Below are 20,415 nucleotides of genomic sequence, written 5' to 3'. Positions count from 1 at the left end.
GACATAGCAGCACATGAGTTCCACAACGTTGTGTTTCATCGCCTTTGCTTTTTGCTTTATACACAAATGACTGCAGGAGCACATATACTAATAATTATATCTCGAAATATGCTGATGACACTGTCATTTTAAGTCTCTTACAAAAAGGCATGGACCTATCATCTTACCACAGTGAAATAGATACTTTCATTCAGTGGTGTGACAAGAACTGTCTTGTGTTAAATGTAAATAAGTCACAAGAAATGGTCCTTGACCCAAGAAGTGTATCTGAACATAAGCCTGTGATCATTAAAGACACAGAGATACAGCAAGTGACATCTTATAGATACCTGGGGTTTTATATGGACAATGTTCTTTGTTGGAAAACACACATTGACAGTCTGTGGACACGACTACAACAGAGGCTTTATTTTTTAAGAAGGCTGAGACTGTATGGGTTGGGTAGCAATATCTTGCGTGTTTTTTACCAGGCCACGCTTGAAAGTCTTATTCGCTATGGAATTACATTCTGGTTTGGAAACTTGTCTGTACAACTGAAAAACAAATTGGCTCATATCCATAAAACAGCTATGAAAATCATATAAATAAAACAATATGTGCCCATACAGACTCTATATGAACAAGCAACAATGAGAAAAGAAATAAGTATCAGTACTGACACCAAACATCCTCTTTTTAGCGAATACCAGACACTGCCATCGGGAAAGAGACTAAGAAAGCCAATGTGTAAAACTAATAGACTGAAGCTTTCATTTGTTCCTGCCTCAATAAAAATGCTGAATTCTACCAAAAATAATGCTCATCTAACATTAGAACCTTGTGTTTTGCACTATATGTATTTTATATATTAGACTTATACATTGTTGTATTTTATTTTATTATTATTATTGCTGTCTGTTCAAAACAACACTGTAGCACTTTGCCCAAGACAAATTTCCCTTCTGGGACAAATAAAGTTTATCGTTATCCTTACCCTTATTCTGCACTTAAAATTTGGCAGATTCCCTGTCTGACCAAAATAAATTATGTACTTAAACTACACATCATTAACCATTGCTAAAACCATTATTGTGACTGGTTCATATTTAATTTAAATTGAGTATTTTTTAGACTTAATTTTTACAACTGTCAAGCTGTCATCTAACACTATTGGCTAATAATAATAATAATAATAATAATAATAATAATAATAAAAAACAGATCAGCATGTCCCACCCTGATTTCTACTTTTAATTGGAAATATGGCAAAGCATCAACAGTGAGGGCTGTTTGATCTTTCACTATTTCTTTAAAATAAAGTTGAAGTGAAGTGAGTGGACCACAGTGTGAAGCATCTAGACTTTATGGCTTATAGTTTATTTTCTAAAATATTTATTTATTTATTTATTTATTTATTTATTTATTTATTTATTTATTTTCAGGGCAGGGATGTCTCTCAAGACAGTATTCATAAGTTCTACAAAAACTGGCTTTCCAGACAAGATACAGAGGCATCACTGGACACAGCCAAAGAGGATATACAAGAAATAACCCCCTCACATCCAGCCATGAGCAGCAACCAATGTGGCTATGTCAAACTCAACAGTGCCCACTCATGGGGCAGCAGCCTTTCCAGGTATGCCAAGAATATAATACATGTATGATATTAGTTTTTGTAAAGCATTTACAGGATCTGATGACCTCAGGATGGATAGACAGAGGTATATGGGGAGAAATATTGTGAAACAAATAGTGGGTACTATCCTGAGGTGTAAACAAATGGAAAGAATGAAGGAATATATAAATACTATACTGTATTTCATTCTAATAATGTTCAATATTTGTTAAATAGTGGAGAAAAACAATTATGCGTAATACAGTGGAGTAGTCAATAGATGACTGCATAATCCTGTGTAATAAAAAAAAAAAAATGTTTAATGAAAAATTAGCCTTATTAAATGAACTATTATTTTTAAGCATTTTTTTCCTTCTAGTGCCTGAAATGGAGGAATTTTGGTCAATATTTTGCTAAATGTGCTGGTAGTGCAGTCACCTTGTCTGGTTTAGGAATGTCATGGATAAATAATGATGACAATAAAATCACCAATAGGTGGAAGCAATCCTTGTTTTAAATAAATGATTTATTGAATCATTCAAATCAAACGATTCATTCAAAATGGCTGATTCAATTAGAAACGAAACAAGTGAGTCCATCTGAATGGACTGCTGAATCACTGGCTCATTTGATTAATTCAGAATCTGATTAATACAAGGAATGAAACACTGAATTGCTGTGCACTGTTGTATAAAATTAATAGCACATTTGTGCTCGCACAGAAATATTAGAAGATATTCAGAAAAGTACATTGCTTGTGCAAGGAATATAAAAACGTAAAAACTCATACATTGTTTTTTTTCTTTCATTGCTTGAATTATATGGGCATTCTAACTGCATTCTAACAGGCTTCATCGCACAGTGAATGCTTTTGGACTCTCAAGACGTGTTTTTGTTTGTTTTTTGCAAAGTCTGTGACTCGATATTGTCAGTTCTACTATCGTCTCTCAATTTGTCCCACATAGCCTACAGCAAAATAACAATGTCAGGGAATGTCTTCAAATTATAATCAAGGAAAAATCATACCTTTTCTGTTGTCTTCATTTTTGAAGAACTTTAAAAGTTGCACTTGAACCATTTTAAACAAAAAATATGACGAAAACTTGATTCCGCTTGTGAGCAGCTTGTTAAAGTACAGAGTTCTGATTGTGCACACAATTTATTTATTTTTTCTTGCATGCCATGTGCGGGGCTCCGTTGGATGGTAAGGGGGGATGGTGGTTTTACCAAGGGGATGCTTTTTGTAATTTTTTTTAAAATGGGGGATGCTAAGCATAAATGTGTGTGTGTGTGTGTGTGTATATATATATATATATATATATATATATATATACACTTTGGTCTCAATAACAGCACTTAATGTGGGGGCGTGGTGGGTTTTGGTAGTCGGTCTACAAAAGTTTGGGTGCTTCCGATCACCAATCAATCAAGGTCTACTTTTCCATTCCTTCAAAGCCAATCACGGGCCCCCTTCATCTTAGGGCCCTGGGGCTTCAACCTTAGGCCTTATGTTAATCCGGCCCTGATGTTTCTGTTCAAATTAGATTTTCTGGTTAAACTTCTTATTTTTGACATTCTTCCAGGACGTATTATCTCTAATTCCAAACCGTGAATATCCACAATGATGTGTTGACTGACAGCCCACATGTACACCTCAAAACATTAGATTCATCCACGCTTGAGGAGCCATGCCGATGCACAACCCATGTAAAGAAGATAATTCCACAAACAACTACAATTGCAGGTTTCAAACAGAGATGGTGACAAAGAGGCAAAACTTACAGACTGTAGCTTTAAGTTAACCAGCATGTAAAGTGCTTCTTGTGTGGATAAGATCATTTAACATCTTTTTGGTTGTCAAAATGGAAGACATACAAACCCTAACAACTGCAGGTCTCCTATCAGCAAGCTAAATTTAACTTATCTTAGTGGTTGACTGATATTTTTTTCAATTATTTATTTATATGATATCATACAATTGATATGAATTTAAATGAAAAATAGAACATGCACAACATTGCAAAATTTGAAATTATTCATTTCAAAATGGATCATCCTGATTAAAGATCTGGGGACTCTAGAATTCTATATCAACTTAGCATTGTAGCTGAGCAGCATTGCATTTACTGTGGCAGTCATGGAGGAGGAACGCAGCACTCCAGAGTCTTGTCCTGTCATGGCCACCACTACAGAGTCTCGTCTGTCATAATTTCTGCTTATGTTCCGCCGCTTGTGTTTTGCCGGTCATTGTTTCCTGTATGTTTTTGCAAGTGATTGCTCTCCTAGTTTCTGTCTGTGGTTTGGTACCCTTTTCCCAGGTTTGGATTATCTGAGTTGGTGTTTCAAATTAAACTTGTGCTCACTTGTGGATTCTCGCTCTGTCTCGTTCCTGCATAGGTTACAAAGTAATTTTAGAATTCATTTTATCATTCACTAGCTAGGACCACACCACAAACAAGCTATGAAACAGTTAGTTGAACAGAGTGTTGGGGAAGAGTAGAAAGAGGACGAAGGGGTAGAGGGAATGGGATGATGGTCAGGTTGATCATAAATATTGTAGAAACTTAATTTTCTCCTTTGTTGCTTTGTTGCTTTGCAATGATTTGTATCATAAAAAGCGCTATACAAATAAACTTGAATTGAATTGAATTGAATTGAATTGAATTGAATTGATCAGGGCATCTAGAATTGATTGCTCTGAGAGACTCGGGGTGGGGGTACCGTCTCTATCACATATTAAGGCCAGACAATTAGGACCCCCCGATCCAACCTGAAAGAAAGAGAATGTGGTATAAGGTTGGCTGAATGGATGAGAAAGGGAGGGAAGGGTGGGTTTGAGAGAAAGAAAAACAAACAGTACGGTATGAGGTGTCCCGATATATGGAAGTTTCGGGAAGTCAGGTGATTGTCTTCCTGCTCCTGAACATCTGTTAACCAATTAACTCCATTTCACTAGCTAGGACCACACCACAAACAAGCTATGAAACTGTTAGATAAACAGAGTGTTGGGGAAGAGTAGAAAGAGGATGAAGGGGTAGAGGGAATGGGATGATGGTCAGGTTGATCAGGGCATCTAGAATTGATGGTTCAGAGTGACTCTGTGGGGTACCGTCTCTATCATATATTTAGACCAGACAATTAGGACCCCCAAAGTTGGGAAGAGCTGAGTTAAGCGTGAGCTTGGAATGTAGATGGTCTGATCATATGAAGAGGATGCAGAGGCTAAATAGTTAAGGCGTTCAATTGTTAACGCAGGTTCTTGTTTTCGTAGCCTTTATTAGTACAAATGTGTGAGAATGAGAGAAAGCTGGGCAATCATAGCCAGTGGTTGTTCATAGGAGTAGTTGATCCCAGACAAGTAGGTTTAGAAATGCACATGTGGATCTTAGAAAGAAATGAGCGTAAGATATTAAGTTGTGAATGGACAGCGGGTCGGTTAATGGGAAAGGAAGCTTTGAGACAGTTCCAGCCGGAGAGGTATTCTGGAAATCATGCTTGGAGCAAGGCAATTAAGAATAGCTTCTTGAGAAGCATGTTTGGTGTCTGATCTGTGGTGAGACCGGAGTGGGATGAATGTTTATTCTGGAGCCAAGTCTAAATTTCTGGAAATGGGAAATGAGACGAAGAGTTGGCTACGAGATTGAGGAGTCCTGGTATATGAGTTGCTCGGAGAAGGAATTGTTGTTGAGCAGAGATTAAGTGAGCCTATGCATGAATTGCATAACTGCCAAACATGATCATCCCTTGTTTATAGTTTTGACTTCTGCTGCATAGTCTGAGCGGATGAGTAGTTCCGGACCATTCAACCCCCAAAGGATGGCTGCTATGACTATGGGACATATTTCACAATGCTGTGGAGACTGCTCTTGACTGTGGATTGTGGGAACTGAACTCCGGAGGCTGTTCGGAAACAACCCAGCAGCCACCATATTAACTGCTGAAGTCTATTTAGGGTGTTGCATCAGTGTATAGTTGGTTGCAGCCGAGATGAGAGATGTAGACATTATGGAAAAGAAATGTTGTTCCATGATGAGAGGTGTTGTTGCCAGAGACGCATTTCCATTGCATGCTTATCTAATGTGACTCTGTCGTAGGAGAAGGGATGGTTGCTGCTTTTGACAGAATGTCTAACGCAAAGGATTTCCCTTGAGGAATTATCCAGATGGCATTGTTAAGGTGGCCTAGAAGTCCTTGTAGCTGACGCTTAATACATCTGTCTATCTCAGAGGAAGAGGCTCTGAGGTTTCTACTCTGATAATGGAAGGCATAGTTCAATGAAAATGTAGATTAGTGTGAAAATCCTAATTATGGTGGTGCAGATGAAGGTGCAACGATTTGAAGTCTTCGAGGAGGTGAAGGACGTAAAGGAGTCTTTGGTTGTTAGTAAGAATCCATCGTAGCTTTGGAAAAAAAGTCTAAAATCCTAGGTCTGCTTCTGCAATCGAATGTGGCTTACGGTGAAGTAATGGCACCTTCCCAGAAGCCTCACTGGATTCTTGATGGATAGTCAAGACTTAGCATTAGTGGTATCAGCATTGGCGAGCCAAGCTCCATGGCCAGCTAAGTAAATGAGTTTGCTGGCATGGTCGACAGTAGTGTATTGCATGGAGTATTCTGGGGATGTGATGAAAAAGTTAATGGTTGGAATGTGAGTGGCGTGGGGAGAAGATAAGTTGATTATAAATTATACCTATAGGGCTGATATGTATGACAAAAAAAGTTTGTTGAAGGGACCTTTCGTGAATCTGTTTTTTTTTCTTCTGCTAGTAGCCTGTCAACTATATCAGGTTCTTTATTGGAGTGTGGAGGTGCTTTGCAAGTCAGTCTGCTGGTGTTGTAGGGTTATGAGGGCAGGAGTTTTTCGCATGGGTTCTGTCACAGAACGCGCAGGTGTGAAGGAGCCTGCAGTTAGACAAGTGTCAGCCCAGATGATTGAGGTTGTTGCGTGTCATCCTGCCTCTCTGTTGCAGCATTGGCTGGCCTATATGTTAATGATTTAAGGAATGGGTAATGTTTACTGAGGGGCATTTCTATCAGCATTGGAATAACTGGATGGGATGGAGCTGCAGCAGACAGCGGGTAGTTTGCATGGAGAAGTGTTGAGGTTTAAGGGGGGGCTGTCATTGAGCATGCTGAAGCTGTATGTGAGTGGGCTCAACAAGTTCACGTAAAGGAATGTTTAAAATTTGAATATCCAGCAGTAGAGTTCAGGGTTGAGAGGGCTCCTGAATGACCCTTGGTTGGAATGCTGTAGACGATCTGCTGCTGAATTATTTGTGATGCTATTTGAGCAAAAGTAACAACATTTATGACACAGTTGTTGTCAGATTTCTTTGGTGATTTTAAATATGAAATTTAATCATAAGCTTAGTGAACTGTTTTGGAAAATTTGATGTTTCCCCATACAAAGAGATAGGAGTTGCTCTTGCATGCCTGAGAGGCGTTTCAAAGATGCCCGCCGTGTGACATGACTTGTCTTAAAAGGACTTTGTTGTGAGGGACAGTGAATGGGCATCTGGAATTTAGGCTTCCACTGTCATTTTGGCGAATCTGAGTTGTACGCAGGCAGCGTACTTTCTTCTGTGTCAGCCGTGGCACAAGGATATGTTTTCTACGTATATTTATGCTTTGATATAAAAAAAAAATCCGGTGCATCCTGTGTTGCAGCAGACACTCAGATTCACCAAAATGGCGCTACGCTGATTTGGAGTGACACAGAGGAGACAATTGTTGAATAAAGTCATTATTTATGTTGTATTCGCATACAAAAAAGTATTGTCGTCGCTTCATAACGTTACGGTTGAACCACTGATGGCAGATGGAGTATTCTGACGATGCTCTTCATACTTTCCTGGACCTTGACACTGTTATTTATTTGGTAGTCTATGGGACAGTCACAAGCGTCCCTGTTTTCATCCAAAATATCTTAAATTGTGTTCCGAAGATGAACAAAAGCTTTTACGGGTTTGGAACGGCATGAGGTTAAGTGATTAATGACAAAATTTTCATTTTGGGGTGGAGTATCCCTTTAATGCATTTTAATACATGCCTAAAGCCTTAAAAACTTTAATAATGAATAATTGTAACAAGGTCTTCATCACGTGTTAAAAATAAACACTGTTCAATGACCACATATCTGTAAGCATTATAATGTATTATAACTGTTGGTATGATTATTTATTTTTAGACAATACAACATTTATAAGGATTTTATGAGGCATTGTTAAGAATTATATGTTTTGCTGCATATCCTGTTTTACTCTGAAATATGCAATATTATGAAAATAAAATGTTTTGTTAACACTGTTTAATGTTTAAAGGGGTCATATGATGCGATTTCAAATTTTCCTTTCTCTTTGGAGTGTTACAAGCTCTTAGTGAATAAAGAAGATCTGTGAAGTTGCAAAGACTAAAGTCTCAAATCCAAAGAGATATTCTTTATAAAAGTTAACACTCGTCCACGCCCCCCTGAAACGGCTCTTTCTAACACACCCCCACATCTCTACGTCACTATTTGGGAAGATTTGCATAACGACACCCAGATGTTCATGCAAAGAAAGAAGGCGTACCTTTTATTCTCGTTGTAGTATTGTAGGGCCCTATGATTTCCATGATGCGGAAAACGCGGACTGAATAGTGGAATTCAGTCATAAAAATGGAAATCGCAGTTTAACGCAGATTGTCACGGAATTTGTCCAATTTTGAATGAATGAATCAAAAGTAGGTCATTACACTTAAATCAAATTGCGATATGGACTAGTATCTGTAAATATTAAGCTGCAAAAGTTGATTTAAATATGAATCCTGCATGTTCTGCGTGTGTCTGTTAATGAATGGCACAGACGCGCCGTTTCATATTTTACTACACACACTGAAGCGCGCGTCTGCTGTCTCACTGAATGAGGACGTAAACACATGAACTATATCTCCAGAACTGCTGTGAGAGTTAGAAATTTATAAAAAAAAAATAAATAAAAATGATTTCATAGGGCCCTAATGCTGTGTTCACACCAAACGCGAATAGAGCGTCTGGCGCGAATGATTTCAATGCTAAGTCAATGCAAAGACGCATTTATGCGTGTCTGGAGGTCTCGCGGCGCGAATGAGGCGTTTAGCACGGCGCGGTAGACGCGAATTCGCCTCATTCGCGCGTGTAGTTCACGCGAATGACACGAATTGAGCGTCTGGTGCGATACGCGTGTTACGCGCGAATGTGCTTTTTGTGCATTTATGCGTTTGACGCGAATTCGCGTCTGACGCCCGAGTTGAAAAATTTTTACTTTGGCGTCAGTTCGCGCCACGTTAACCAATCAGAAGCCTGCTCAGGAGTCACTCATTCAACATGGAGGAACGACTGATGTTGTCAGTGAGCAGTCAACCGGAGCTATATGACACAAGTTCATATTTCTATAGAGACAGGAATAAAAAGGACCTCGCTTGGAAGAGTGTGTTGTAAATACACATTTAACTTTTGAGTCACGTGCACGTTTATCAACCTGCGGCCTTCCCGCCATTTTTTTTCCCACAACCGCCTAGCACTTGCCCCTCCCACAAGAAGCGGATTTTGCCTCGGACGCGCGTAAATTTCGCTTCAAACTCTTGTTTTCTACGCGCGTCTATTTCGCTCTAGACGCGCGAATGCATTCAAAATGTTCAAGCGGCAAACTATTCGCGTTTGGTGTGAACGCAGCATAATATTGTTGTTGCCGGCCATTCGGCCAATCACAACGAGCTGGATAGCTGGCCAATCACAGCACACCTCGCTTTTCAGAACAATGAGCCTTGTAAAAATGTACGTGTTTCAGAAGGCAGGGCATAGAGGAGAAACTATAATGTACAGTATGTGGGAAATAAACTTTAAACTTAACTTTAAAAATAAAATATAAACTTTAAACCGCAGAAACACATTTCATTACACCAAATACTCAAAATAATGTTCTTTTTAGCAGCATCATATGACCCCTTTAATTTACCTTTGTATGTGTTTTTTCAGCTGCCAGACTGATGACACTCTTCTAATAACACGCCAGTCAACTCAAGAAGACTTGGATGCCTTGGACCTTACTGAAGTTGATGTTGCCCAGTGCTGCCAAAATAGAGATGTCATGACAGAGTAAAGATCACAGTTTCTTATTTTCTCACTAACACAAAAAATAGCCACTTCTTGTGCCTTGTTTAGATTAGATTAGATTCAACTTTATTGTCATTGCACATGTAAGGTACAAGGCAACGAAATGCAGTTAGCAGCTAACCAGAAGTGCAATAAGCAGTAAGTACAGGATATACAGTGTCTACAGTATATTACAAATGTACAATAAATATATAGATAAGGCAGTACTATGGACATAATTTACAGATTTTTAAAAACTATCAGCATGATATACCGATAGGTGTACTAGTTCTTGTTTCTTATAATTTTAATAAATATATAATAACAGTTTCTATTAGCACACATCCGAATTTCTGTTGTTATTTTTTTTCTTCAGAGATCCTGATGAAGATAAAGTGCTGAAAGATCATGCTGATAGATTTGAAAAGGTGAAAGAGGGACGCACCAATATAGAAAATACACCAAACATTGTGCTGACAGAATTTCCAGGAATGAATCATCTGCACAACACAAAAAATGAGGAGTTTCAAGAACCCAGAATGCTCAGTAAAGAGACCAGAGCACTTACTGCCAGTGAATTGCTGCTTAACAAGTGAGATGTGCACACACATGCATGGTTGTATTTCCACTGTCATTGTGTAAAAAACAAAACAAAAACAAAAGTACTTTTGGTGATTAGACTTTATCAATAAGGGTCAAAAGGCTATTCTTTGGCCAGAATGATTGATATGTGAGCTGCTTTCAGATGAATCAGCTCCACTAATATTTCACAACATTTCAACTTTTAGAACCTTATGTTTTTTGATGATTAAATTACCAGAGGCACAGAGTTCTTGTAAATAATACTAGTGAATCATACTTTACTATATAACTACAAATATATAGTCAACTACACACATACTTTCTTACTGTCAGGTAACTTTTAAACACTTGCATGCTTGCTTATTTGCTTTTATTAGCAGCTTACATTTGATTTACAGTTACTGCTATGATAAAATTTAACTTATGTAGGATTAAAATTCTACATTGGTCACATTTAATGTCCAACAACAAATATTTATATTCAGAATTATTGCGCCATTATTCTATTGTGTTCCATCTGTTTGGCGTGGAGTAGTGCTCGTTCACTCACTTAAGCCTCGCCCACTCCTGACAGCAAAATGGATATATCTGCAAGATTTTCTAACATTTACAGAAGAAAAATATACCTGTGACGTGTCAGTTATGCTCTGAGGAAAACAGTGTCTCAAATGCATTGAACAGCACAAATATTCGCTGTTTGCCATGGTGGATCGATTTGATCCATGAGTGACATTAAGGGCTGCTGAAGAATAAGCTGCACATCAAATTATCCTGACTCATTGAACCTGGATCGAATTAGTGTGATTGCCTGAAGTTAAATTGTCATTTATGAAACCACTTTAGTCCCGATTGATTTGAAAGTCAGGTTTTGGACTTTAATCCCCGCTTTTCTTAGCGCCTTTTATGAAACAGTCCCCAGGGTTGCTTGAAAAGTACAAACAGGTGTGTTGGAGCAACGTTGGAACTGAAGTCTGGAGGAAGCTCTCCAGGAGCAGGGTTAGAGACCCCTGTTGTAGAGTTTCATGGAGATTATTTGTTGTTTCCCACCTCTTTTAGTATTGCCCATTGTGTTCTCAGAGAGATCTTTGGAGGATATCAACTCCTAGGGAGAGTCCAGTATTTTAAACATTTCTAGACAGCTTTGTGCTTATCTGTAATGTGTTTTAAGGTCCTATGAAAGCTTTTGGGATTGAGGCATGGTTCACACTAACCAATCTTTCTTGAGAAGAACAGTCAGTAGCCAAGACTTTGCATGCCTTTATTTAAAGGGCAAATCACCTGTGCAACCCACATTTCCAATCTTCCTTAACTTATTGTTGACCTGTTTATACCTTAATTTTCCTTTAAATATTTTCATTTATATATTAATATGTATATGTTTCTGAAAGATACACTCCTCAAAATATTATGTTTCACTGCCCATTAGTTTACTTGCTGTTTCACAGTCCATTAGTTCACATTTCTGTTTTCACATCCTTCATGCAGAATATGTGATATTCCGGAGATTGAGGAGTCTGAGAGATTCTACTCTTCATTACCTTGTGGTGTGCGTCTCATCTTTGCTCTCTACAATTTGATGGAGTCTCAGTCAGAGATGTTCTGTTACTTTGTGATTATCTTAAATCACATGGTATCTGCTTCTCTACTAACACTCTTCCTGCCCATCCTCATCTTCCTTTGGGCTATGCTGTCAGTGCCACGGCCAACCAAGCGCTTCTGGATGACAGCTATTATCTACACACAGGTCAGCATCTTCACAACTGCTGCAGCTGATGTTTTAAATGATTGGGTCAACCATAACGTATTCTCAGGCCAGCTGTGCTAAAGCAGTTTGGAAATACAATTTGCAGAGCATTGGATCCACATGAGCAGGATTGAAGACATAGGGCTAAAGGAAAGGAAATATTTTTAAAGAATATATTTTGTTTTGTTTTGTTTTGCCAATAACCCAAAATTTGGGTGGTGCCCCATCATCTCCACTTGTTGATTATAGGCTCCACAGTATTCCATAACACAACTAATGTTTTGGAAATACTTCTGTACCCATCTCCTGATTGGTAGCTCTTCACAATGAGATCAGAAAGATGCTAAGAAATCCCAACAGACACAACAGATTTTTATTTAGGGTTAATCAGTATCACCTAAATGATAATGTCTTGGGTTACTTGTTCCCTGAAAAAGGGGGAATGAGATGCTGCATTTTAATAATGAAATATGAGAACATTCTTTGTTCGACTGGTTGTGGAGCATGTGTGTCAAACATGCCAATAATAGGCTTAAATAACCTCGGTGGGTGACATCATTTGATTATGTGCACCTGCGGAGTTATAAATAGATGTGAAACGGACACACCTTCGGGTTATACCTTTGTGTGAAAGGATGTCCAGGCACACCTACAGTGCGGCATTGAGACGCAGCATCTCATTCCCGCTTTTTCAGGGAACAGGGTTACAGTCAAGTAACCCGAGACGTTCCCTATCAAAATCTACTCTCGATGCTGCATTTCAGTAATGTTAATGGGAACGAGAATACCAGTGCCGCCGCAATGGAAGTGTCTGGAACCTTCAAGGTTGTGTAGTGTGTGTGCACACACATTGAAGAGGTCTCAGACATGACTTTGGGATGCTGACTGAAGGACATGTGAGCCCAGAGTAGCATTGACATCAAAATTATAGAATCTGTTAAATGTGTGCGGGAAGGTCGAACCTGCCATATTACACACTTGCTGCAAGGAGACACCTCTTGCTAAAGCCATAGAGGATGCAACCCCCCGATTAAATGGGTCCTAACTCCTAGAAGCGAAGCTTGACTACGCGCCTCATAGGCTAGGGCAATAGCATCCATCACCCAGTGTGACATTGTTTGTCTCGTGGCAGCCGCCATCAATCAGAGCGTTGCAAGCCATAAAAGCAGCCACATAGACTCTGAGAGTACCAGATACGATTGAGATAATTTTGAATAGCAATTAGGCTGATTTTGTTTTGCAGACCTGACAACCTGTCAGTATGCTATTGGGAACTCAGAAGCAAAGACCAGGGGCCTCATGTATCAAACTTTCCATAAGTTTTCATCCTAAAAGTGTGCGTATGCACAAAAGCTAAATTTTGTGTATACATAAAAGTTTTCAGATTTATAAACCCATCCGCACACCAGAACTTGCACAAAATTCCCTTTATTAAACCCAGTTAGTGGAAGAATGTACATACATGCATCTCCACCTCGTCTCCCCCTTACAAGCTTACAACGCCTACTATGCATAATCCCATTTGCAAATTATTTCCATATGCATATTCCCATCTTTGTGTTTAACGGTCTAAAAGAAAATATGAGATATGGACTACAAATGCCATCACATTACACTGCTAGAAATCATTCAGCATCCTTGTCTTGTTTTAGAATAAATAAATACAAATTTTTAAAAATACTTTTCAGTGAAAGTTTGCAAAGAAGAGTTATTCTTAATGATCAAAATTTTAACTGTTTTAAACTAATCAAACTCATGCAATTTTGCCTATAAGGTAAACATATATATTAGGATGTTTATATATATATTTTTTTTTTACAGGAAATTGATAGACCTACTTATTATTTGCAGTGTAAATAATTGTCTAACTCAGCATGTCATTAACAAAACATTCCAAAAACAAAACGTGCATTCCATTTCCTTCAAATTCATTTTCCATTTTTTTTTTCCAATATAAAAATATATATTATATTATATTGGAAAGAACATTAAAAGGGGTTATCATCAGTCTACTGTCTGTGCACGACACCTGCATGCAGCAGACGTCATCCTGTACTATGCAAACTGACCTATTCAAACTGGTTAATGGACCAATCAATCACTGTTGCTATTTGTATTTGACTAACTTAAAGATATATATATTCCAGCTGGATTCATATTTACATATTATGAAGTCACAATTATAACAATAATTGACAAAAAAAGACGTCAAAGTTTAGCATTTTTTGTACTGAAAAAAACGAAAGTTTTTCAATAATGTTAAATTATGATTAGAATTAAACCTGAACAAGATTTTACAAAGAGAACAGTTGGAGTCTTTAGAGTTTATCATTTATTTCAATCATCTGTTTGTCATATAATTCTACAAACTTAAACTACACTTCAGTTATTAACTGTAAGAGAACAAAAATGAACAGAAATGAACAGTTATGTTACACATTGAACATCAGTACCAATACACGACATGAACATCAGAATGCATCCTTTCATCGCTCTCTCTCTCTCTCTCTCTCTCTCTCTCTCTCTCTCTCTCTGTGTGTGTGTGTGTGTGTGTGTGTGTGTGTGTTTGTATTTGTGTGTTTTTGTGTTTTTTTGTGTGTTTGTGTTTGAAATAAATGATAAACTCTAAAGACTCTCTAAAGAATCTTGTTCAGGTTTGATTGTAATCATAATGTAACATTATTGATTATTGATTTATTTTGTGTGTTTTTGTTCAGTACAAAAAAAGTCATTTTTATTGTTATAATTGTGATTTCATATGTAGATATGAATCCAACTGAAAAAAAAAAAGTTATCTTTCAGTTAGTCAAATAGCAAATAGTGCGCTCTGCAGCCATCTACTGGTAAAAAATGATACTTTTTTACTTTTAAAACTGCATTTTCTAAAATATGGGCAAAAATCTTACACTAACCCTAACCCATATCCATGTAATCCTCATAAATGAAAGTTATGAATGTGGGTCTTTTATAAAGTTAATTTTACATATAAGGCTGATTTTGTATAGAAAAAACCTATTTAAAAGTTTTGTATAAACCTTTTTTTTACTTCATCACTACCCTCACTCCAGTTCATACACATGGTCTAGATTGTCCATACTGTGCGCATGTATTTATGCCTAGTTTAAATGAGTGACCTGATGTGACGTGACGTGGCCAAGTATGGTGCTCCATACTCTGAATTTGTGCTCTGCATTTAACCATCCAAGTGCACATACACAGCAGTTACTAGTGAAACACACACACTGTGAACACACACCCAGAGCAAATTGCAAAGTGGAAAATTGCATAAGCACATTTCTATGTCCATTTTATGCATACACAATGTTTAAACATCAGGCACCTGGAGACTCTTTTGTATCTTCAGCGGGGTTCTTTATTGAGAACTTGCTGTGTACAAACCTTCGGGAAGTGTGCTAAGGTAATTAATATTCATACCAGTGCCTCGCATCTCAATGTGTGACTGATAAGAATGGAACATTGAAATAATTACAACATTTCATGTCCTCAAATCACCTATTCCCTGTGGCCACCTACTGCTTAATCATAGGGCAATGAAATAAATCCCTTCCAAACTCTTCCTCCAGCTGCACCTGTCATCCCCACAGTCAAAGCTGCCACACTGCCTCAACAGATGCATGTCTTGACATGCAGGGCGCAAATGCTTAGCCCCCATCCCTCAAAAAGTGTGCTAAGTAGGACCAGAGCTTTGTTACTGTGAAGTCATCACAGTAAGCGCATCCAACCCCCTCAAGAACTGAACGTGTGTGCTCTGCTTCATGACAGATAACACACAGATTGTGTGTATCACTCAGTGTAATGAAACACAGACAGGGAGATACACACTCTGTCTTTCTTCATACTATCTGCTCTCATACATACACTTCAAACAAAACTGAAGACAAAGAAGCTGTTGATGTGTATTGCAGGCACCCTTTTATGAACATGAACACTCCATGTGTAAGACTGCCATCTGCCAAAGTATTTTGGCATGTTTCTACACGTGCTTCAGACACAGGTAACACTGGGAAGTGTTTCCATAGTGTCAGTATCATGATGCAGCATCAAAGTTTCCTCATATGAAGAATGGGGCCCAGAGGTTGTAGAACTTAAATTTGTTCTATATCATAAAATAAATAAACATTGTGAAGACTGGGTAGTAGGGCTGTCAAATAAAAATTTGAATTTTGAATATTTGTTGAATTTAAAATAAAAATCCACATTCGAAGGCAAAAACAGTTTTGAACATGTTTAGAAAGCCATGTAAAATTAATGTGAGTTCAACTTTTAAAAAACATGTCTTGAGACTTTATGGCAGGTTTTTTCCCCGTCCCACTGTATCACATGTTTTTAAATAAATTTTGGGCCCTTTGTATTAAACAATGCACACATACATGATGCTCTTTTGTTTATAATTGTTTAAGCATCTTAATATTATTCAGTTTATAAACATTATTTTAAACTTTATGCACTTGTTCCACAGATAGTCGTTATTTTATTGTTTTGACGTATAATGTATAAATGTGCATTAGTAATATTTTGCTCAATGCGCCCTCTTGTAGCCTCAGGGGACAAACCAAATGTTTTTTCCCCCTAACTGAAATTATGACATTTAAAGTTGAATATACTATTGATCATATTTAATTTTAAATTTTTATTTAATTATCATTATTAAGTACAAAATTTTAATTTTATTTTTTGTTAATTTTGCAGCTGCCTTATCTTTCAAATGCAGCCAGGCAATCAAAGTACTTTCAAATAAAGACAAAATATGGCCCCGGAAAACAAAAACCGGAAAAGCACAAAAGTTTTACATTTGGCACCAGCAGGAGCAGAGGTTGAAAGGATAACAAGAACATACACCTGAAATGTTTTTTAAATCTGAAATCTATCTTTTTCCCCTCTCTTCATCTCCACTCAGCTGACAGTTGTGGTAAAGTACTTTTCCCAGTTCGGCTTCTTTCCATGGACAACAACAGCATATCGTGGCATTAATGCGGAGCGTGCATTTGCAGTTCCCAACATAGTTGGAATTGAGAAGAAAGATGGCTATGTGCTGCTAGACCTCATCCAGTTAATTGCTTTGTTCTTCCATCGCTCCATTCTTAAGGTACTTCCAATGCTTCACCCTACCAGAAATCTACATAAGATATTTAACTGCCATTGGAAACTGTCATTAAATATAAGATATTCAACTGACTTTTTTTTCTTTCCACACAAATTAATACTTCATTCAGCTGGAATGCATTAAATTAATAATAATAATAAAAAAAAGGTAATACCTGTGTACTTACATAGTAACTACATGTGTACGTAGTATGTAACTACAGTGTAAGTACACATTGGTACATAGTATCTACAGCTGTAATATTTCTGTAAATACATACATTTAACAACCCTCTTGATGGTTTGTGTAAGTACGAATGTGTAACAGGACAATGGTAACAACACTTTTTGACCTATATTTTTTAAAAATTGCATCTATAATAGTTTAGTGGCATATTAGAAGTGATAATGTCAATATATAATGTTATATTTTGAATTATAGATTTTTTTAACTCTATATCCAAGCTTAATTAGCTTGAGCTTTTACACATACATAAATTTAGCCCATGTATGTGCAAAAGTTGAGTAGCTGTTTGTGAACCCAGAGACCAGGGCTAGACTAGTGGAACCAAATGCAGTTGTTTTTAACCCTCTGGGGTCTGAGGGGGTTTTGGGGCCCTGGAGAAGTTTTAACATGCCCTGACATTTGTGTTTTTTCAGTATCTTAAAAACATATTAATGTCTCTATGTCCATATAAAGTCTGTTTACACTGTATTCAGCACAAACTGTGCTACAATAATATGTAAGCAACATGAATGTATGTTTGTGTTTCTGAGAAAATATTGTTTATGTGCGGTTAGTAAAAAAGGAAAATTAAGTCACTGAAATAAGGCCATAAAACACATACAGAACATCTGTGGATGTGGTAGACTACAGTTTTTGCTACAAAATGATGTTAAAAGCATCCTGCCCACTCATTCATGGAAAACAATATATTGATCTAACTTATGTAAGACATGTTTTATGTTAGCAAGACTGTATGCGAGGGAGTGACAATGGCCATGAATATTTAGTGATTCACACCTGAGAGACAAAGGGCCTCCCATAATGGCCCATCAGTGTGACAGTGGCTGTGAGGCAGGTAAGAAGCTAAAATAATGTGGTGGGTGGTGGGGGGTGGGGGGGGTTGATAATTTGATACAAACACAGAGACTTGAACAGTCATGCAACTTCTTGCACATCTTGTTGAACATCTGATGTTGGTGTAGTACTCTCATAGAAAAACAGTTTGAAGTTTTCAAGGTATCTGGTCACCAGAAGAAAAAGTAAAAAAACAAAAAACAAACATCTGTTAGCATGTTGCTATCAGGAGCAACTATATTATTACTTTAGCAATCACTAATATTGCCTACTCATAACTTTAAAAAACAAAACAAAACAACAAACTTGATTTTGTAGATACAAACACAAGCATGCTTTGTATGTATTATACGATAAATAAACATTTGGGAAACTATATTATTGTTAAGGATGCTATAAACATCTACATATATTCATGAACAAAGTAATTCACAGTAAACATTGGTCTAAACATTCTTAGTCTCTAACATTTATAGTGTTACCGTGCAGTGTTAATTTTGACAGCAAATTTTGATTTAGTCTGACTCTCAATGGAATCTCAGAGCCTGTGGAACATCAATATCAGTCTCTGTTTTCCATGACCGAGTGGGCTGCTTTGCTTTGGCTCTCTTTGCAACAGGTTCTTTTACACTGTTATTCTCACATCTGAAAAAAGAAAAAAAGTAACGCTGTTAACGCAAACTGCTTTATTAATATTATCGTGATGTTCACTGATACTAGTACTAACTTTGAAACAAAGAACACAATTACCGCACAGCAAACATATTTTACCATACAGCAAATAAATCAAATTAAGTAACATCTGTAAAATAGTGAATTCACACTTACTCTAAGATTCTGAATGGAGTTGGAAACTGAACAAGCTGTTACCAAATTTTGTTTTGTACAATTTATTCTGATATTTAATTTTCTATGAAGGATACAGGTGATGCTGCCTTAAAATCTGTCCAAATTAAAGTACCGTAGCAGGCAAAATGTGCATCAGAAGCATGCCTTTGATGTCTGAGAATGCTGCTTAGTTTGGTGGTTCAGTATGTTTTTGAACAGAGCCAGTGAGATGAGATGTTGATATGTTTTTTTTCCTTCAGTGTCATGGTTTGTGGGATAACAAGGAGGTGGAGATGCCAGACTTTTTTAAGAAACTGAAGAGAAAAACAGAGAAAAACAAGATGGCTGGAGGATCAAGACCACGAGAAGAAAACACAAGTAGACAAATGTCCTTCTTTCCTTACACTTCTTTTCTTCAGAGACAGAGGTCAGAGAACCCTGAGAGACAGGGTAAGATTTCCACATGGGCATACATGAGGAACTTATTTACACATACAAACAATATAATACTTAATACAAATAATGTATATACATATACACAAGCACACCTTTCACACGTCAGTTTGATCTATCTTGATCTTGTTTTGTGCTTTGTGATGCCATACGTAAGTATTTACATATCTGTGCTAATATAAATATAAAAATATTATATCAGCAGATTCAAACCAAGGCAGGAAAAAACATTCACAGAAGAAGCAACAGTGGAATGTGCCACTAAGCAGGAAGGATCGAATAAAACAGTACATGAATGGCCGAATGCTGGATGCCAAAGCTGCTGTCATAGAGCTGTAAGAGTAAAACATTACATTTTTATTCACTGATACATATATAAATCACACAGTGACATGAATATATATACATCAAAGTGGCTTGATGCTCAGTTCACATTTTCTTTCATTCTGGTCATTCAGATTTTACAGAACCATAGCTGCATTCAATAACTAACATTCTTGTTCCATTCCTCCTCACTGCCATAGCCATTGCCTAGCAGGTTAGTTATGAGGAATTAGGCCATGATGTTAACTTTGTAGAAAGGAGCAAAAGGTGCTAGGGTAAACTGAACAACTTGGAGATTAGCCATTGAGAGTCCTTGGAAGGTAGACCTTCTAGGTACGCATCAGTGGAAATTATTTTAGACCATAGATAATCAGCTCTACAATTCAATGTGAAAGTCTCTATTTTGACATGAGATTGTCCCTTTGCACACTACCATAGCAGAAAAATGGTTGGCCTAAATGGCTGGGTCTGGCAGTACACTCTACATAACACAGACAGGAGAGGTGGAACCTATCATTACTAGCAGGTTTGAAGACATGGCAAGCAGTCAGCTTGATGGAGTGATTACAAACTGAGGCAGGGAAACCTTTGGAAGA

At 37.4% G+C, this 20,415-nt stretch overlaps 1 protein-coding gene across 1 annotated transcript in view; it reads left to right on the top strand.

Moving 5' to 3' along the window:
* si:dkey-11f4.7 (piezo-type mechanosensitive ion channel component 2) overlaps nucleotides 1–20,415 on the top strand; it is a 180,733-nt gene that overhangs the window by 122,848 nt on the left and 37,470 nt on the right. Inside the window, 7 exon segments of the mRNA XM_042755145.1 lie at nucleotides 1,422–1,615; nucleotides 9,588–9,707; nucleotides 10,081–10,296; nucleotides 11,772–12,030; nucleotides 16,949–17,137; nucleotides 19,303–19,492; nucleotides 19,698–19,830. Coding sequence (XP_042611079.1) covers nucleotides 1,422–1,615; nucleotides 9,588–9,707; nucleotides 10,081–10,296; nucleotides 11,772–12,030; nucleotides 16,949–17,137; nucleotides 19,303–19,492; nucleotides 19,698–19,830 — 1,301 coding nt within the window.

Source organism: Cyprinus carpio, unplaced genomic scaffold (genome assembly GCF_018340385.1).
Source record: "Cyprinus carpio isolate SPL01 unplaced genomic scaffold, ASM1834038v1 S000006643, whole genome shotgun sequence".
Lineage (NCBI taxonomy): Eukaryota > Metazoa > Chordata > Actinopteri > Cypriniformes > Cyprinidae > Cyprinus > Cyprinus carpio.
This window is presented reverse-complemented; position numbering and strand designations above follow the sequence as displayed.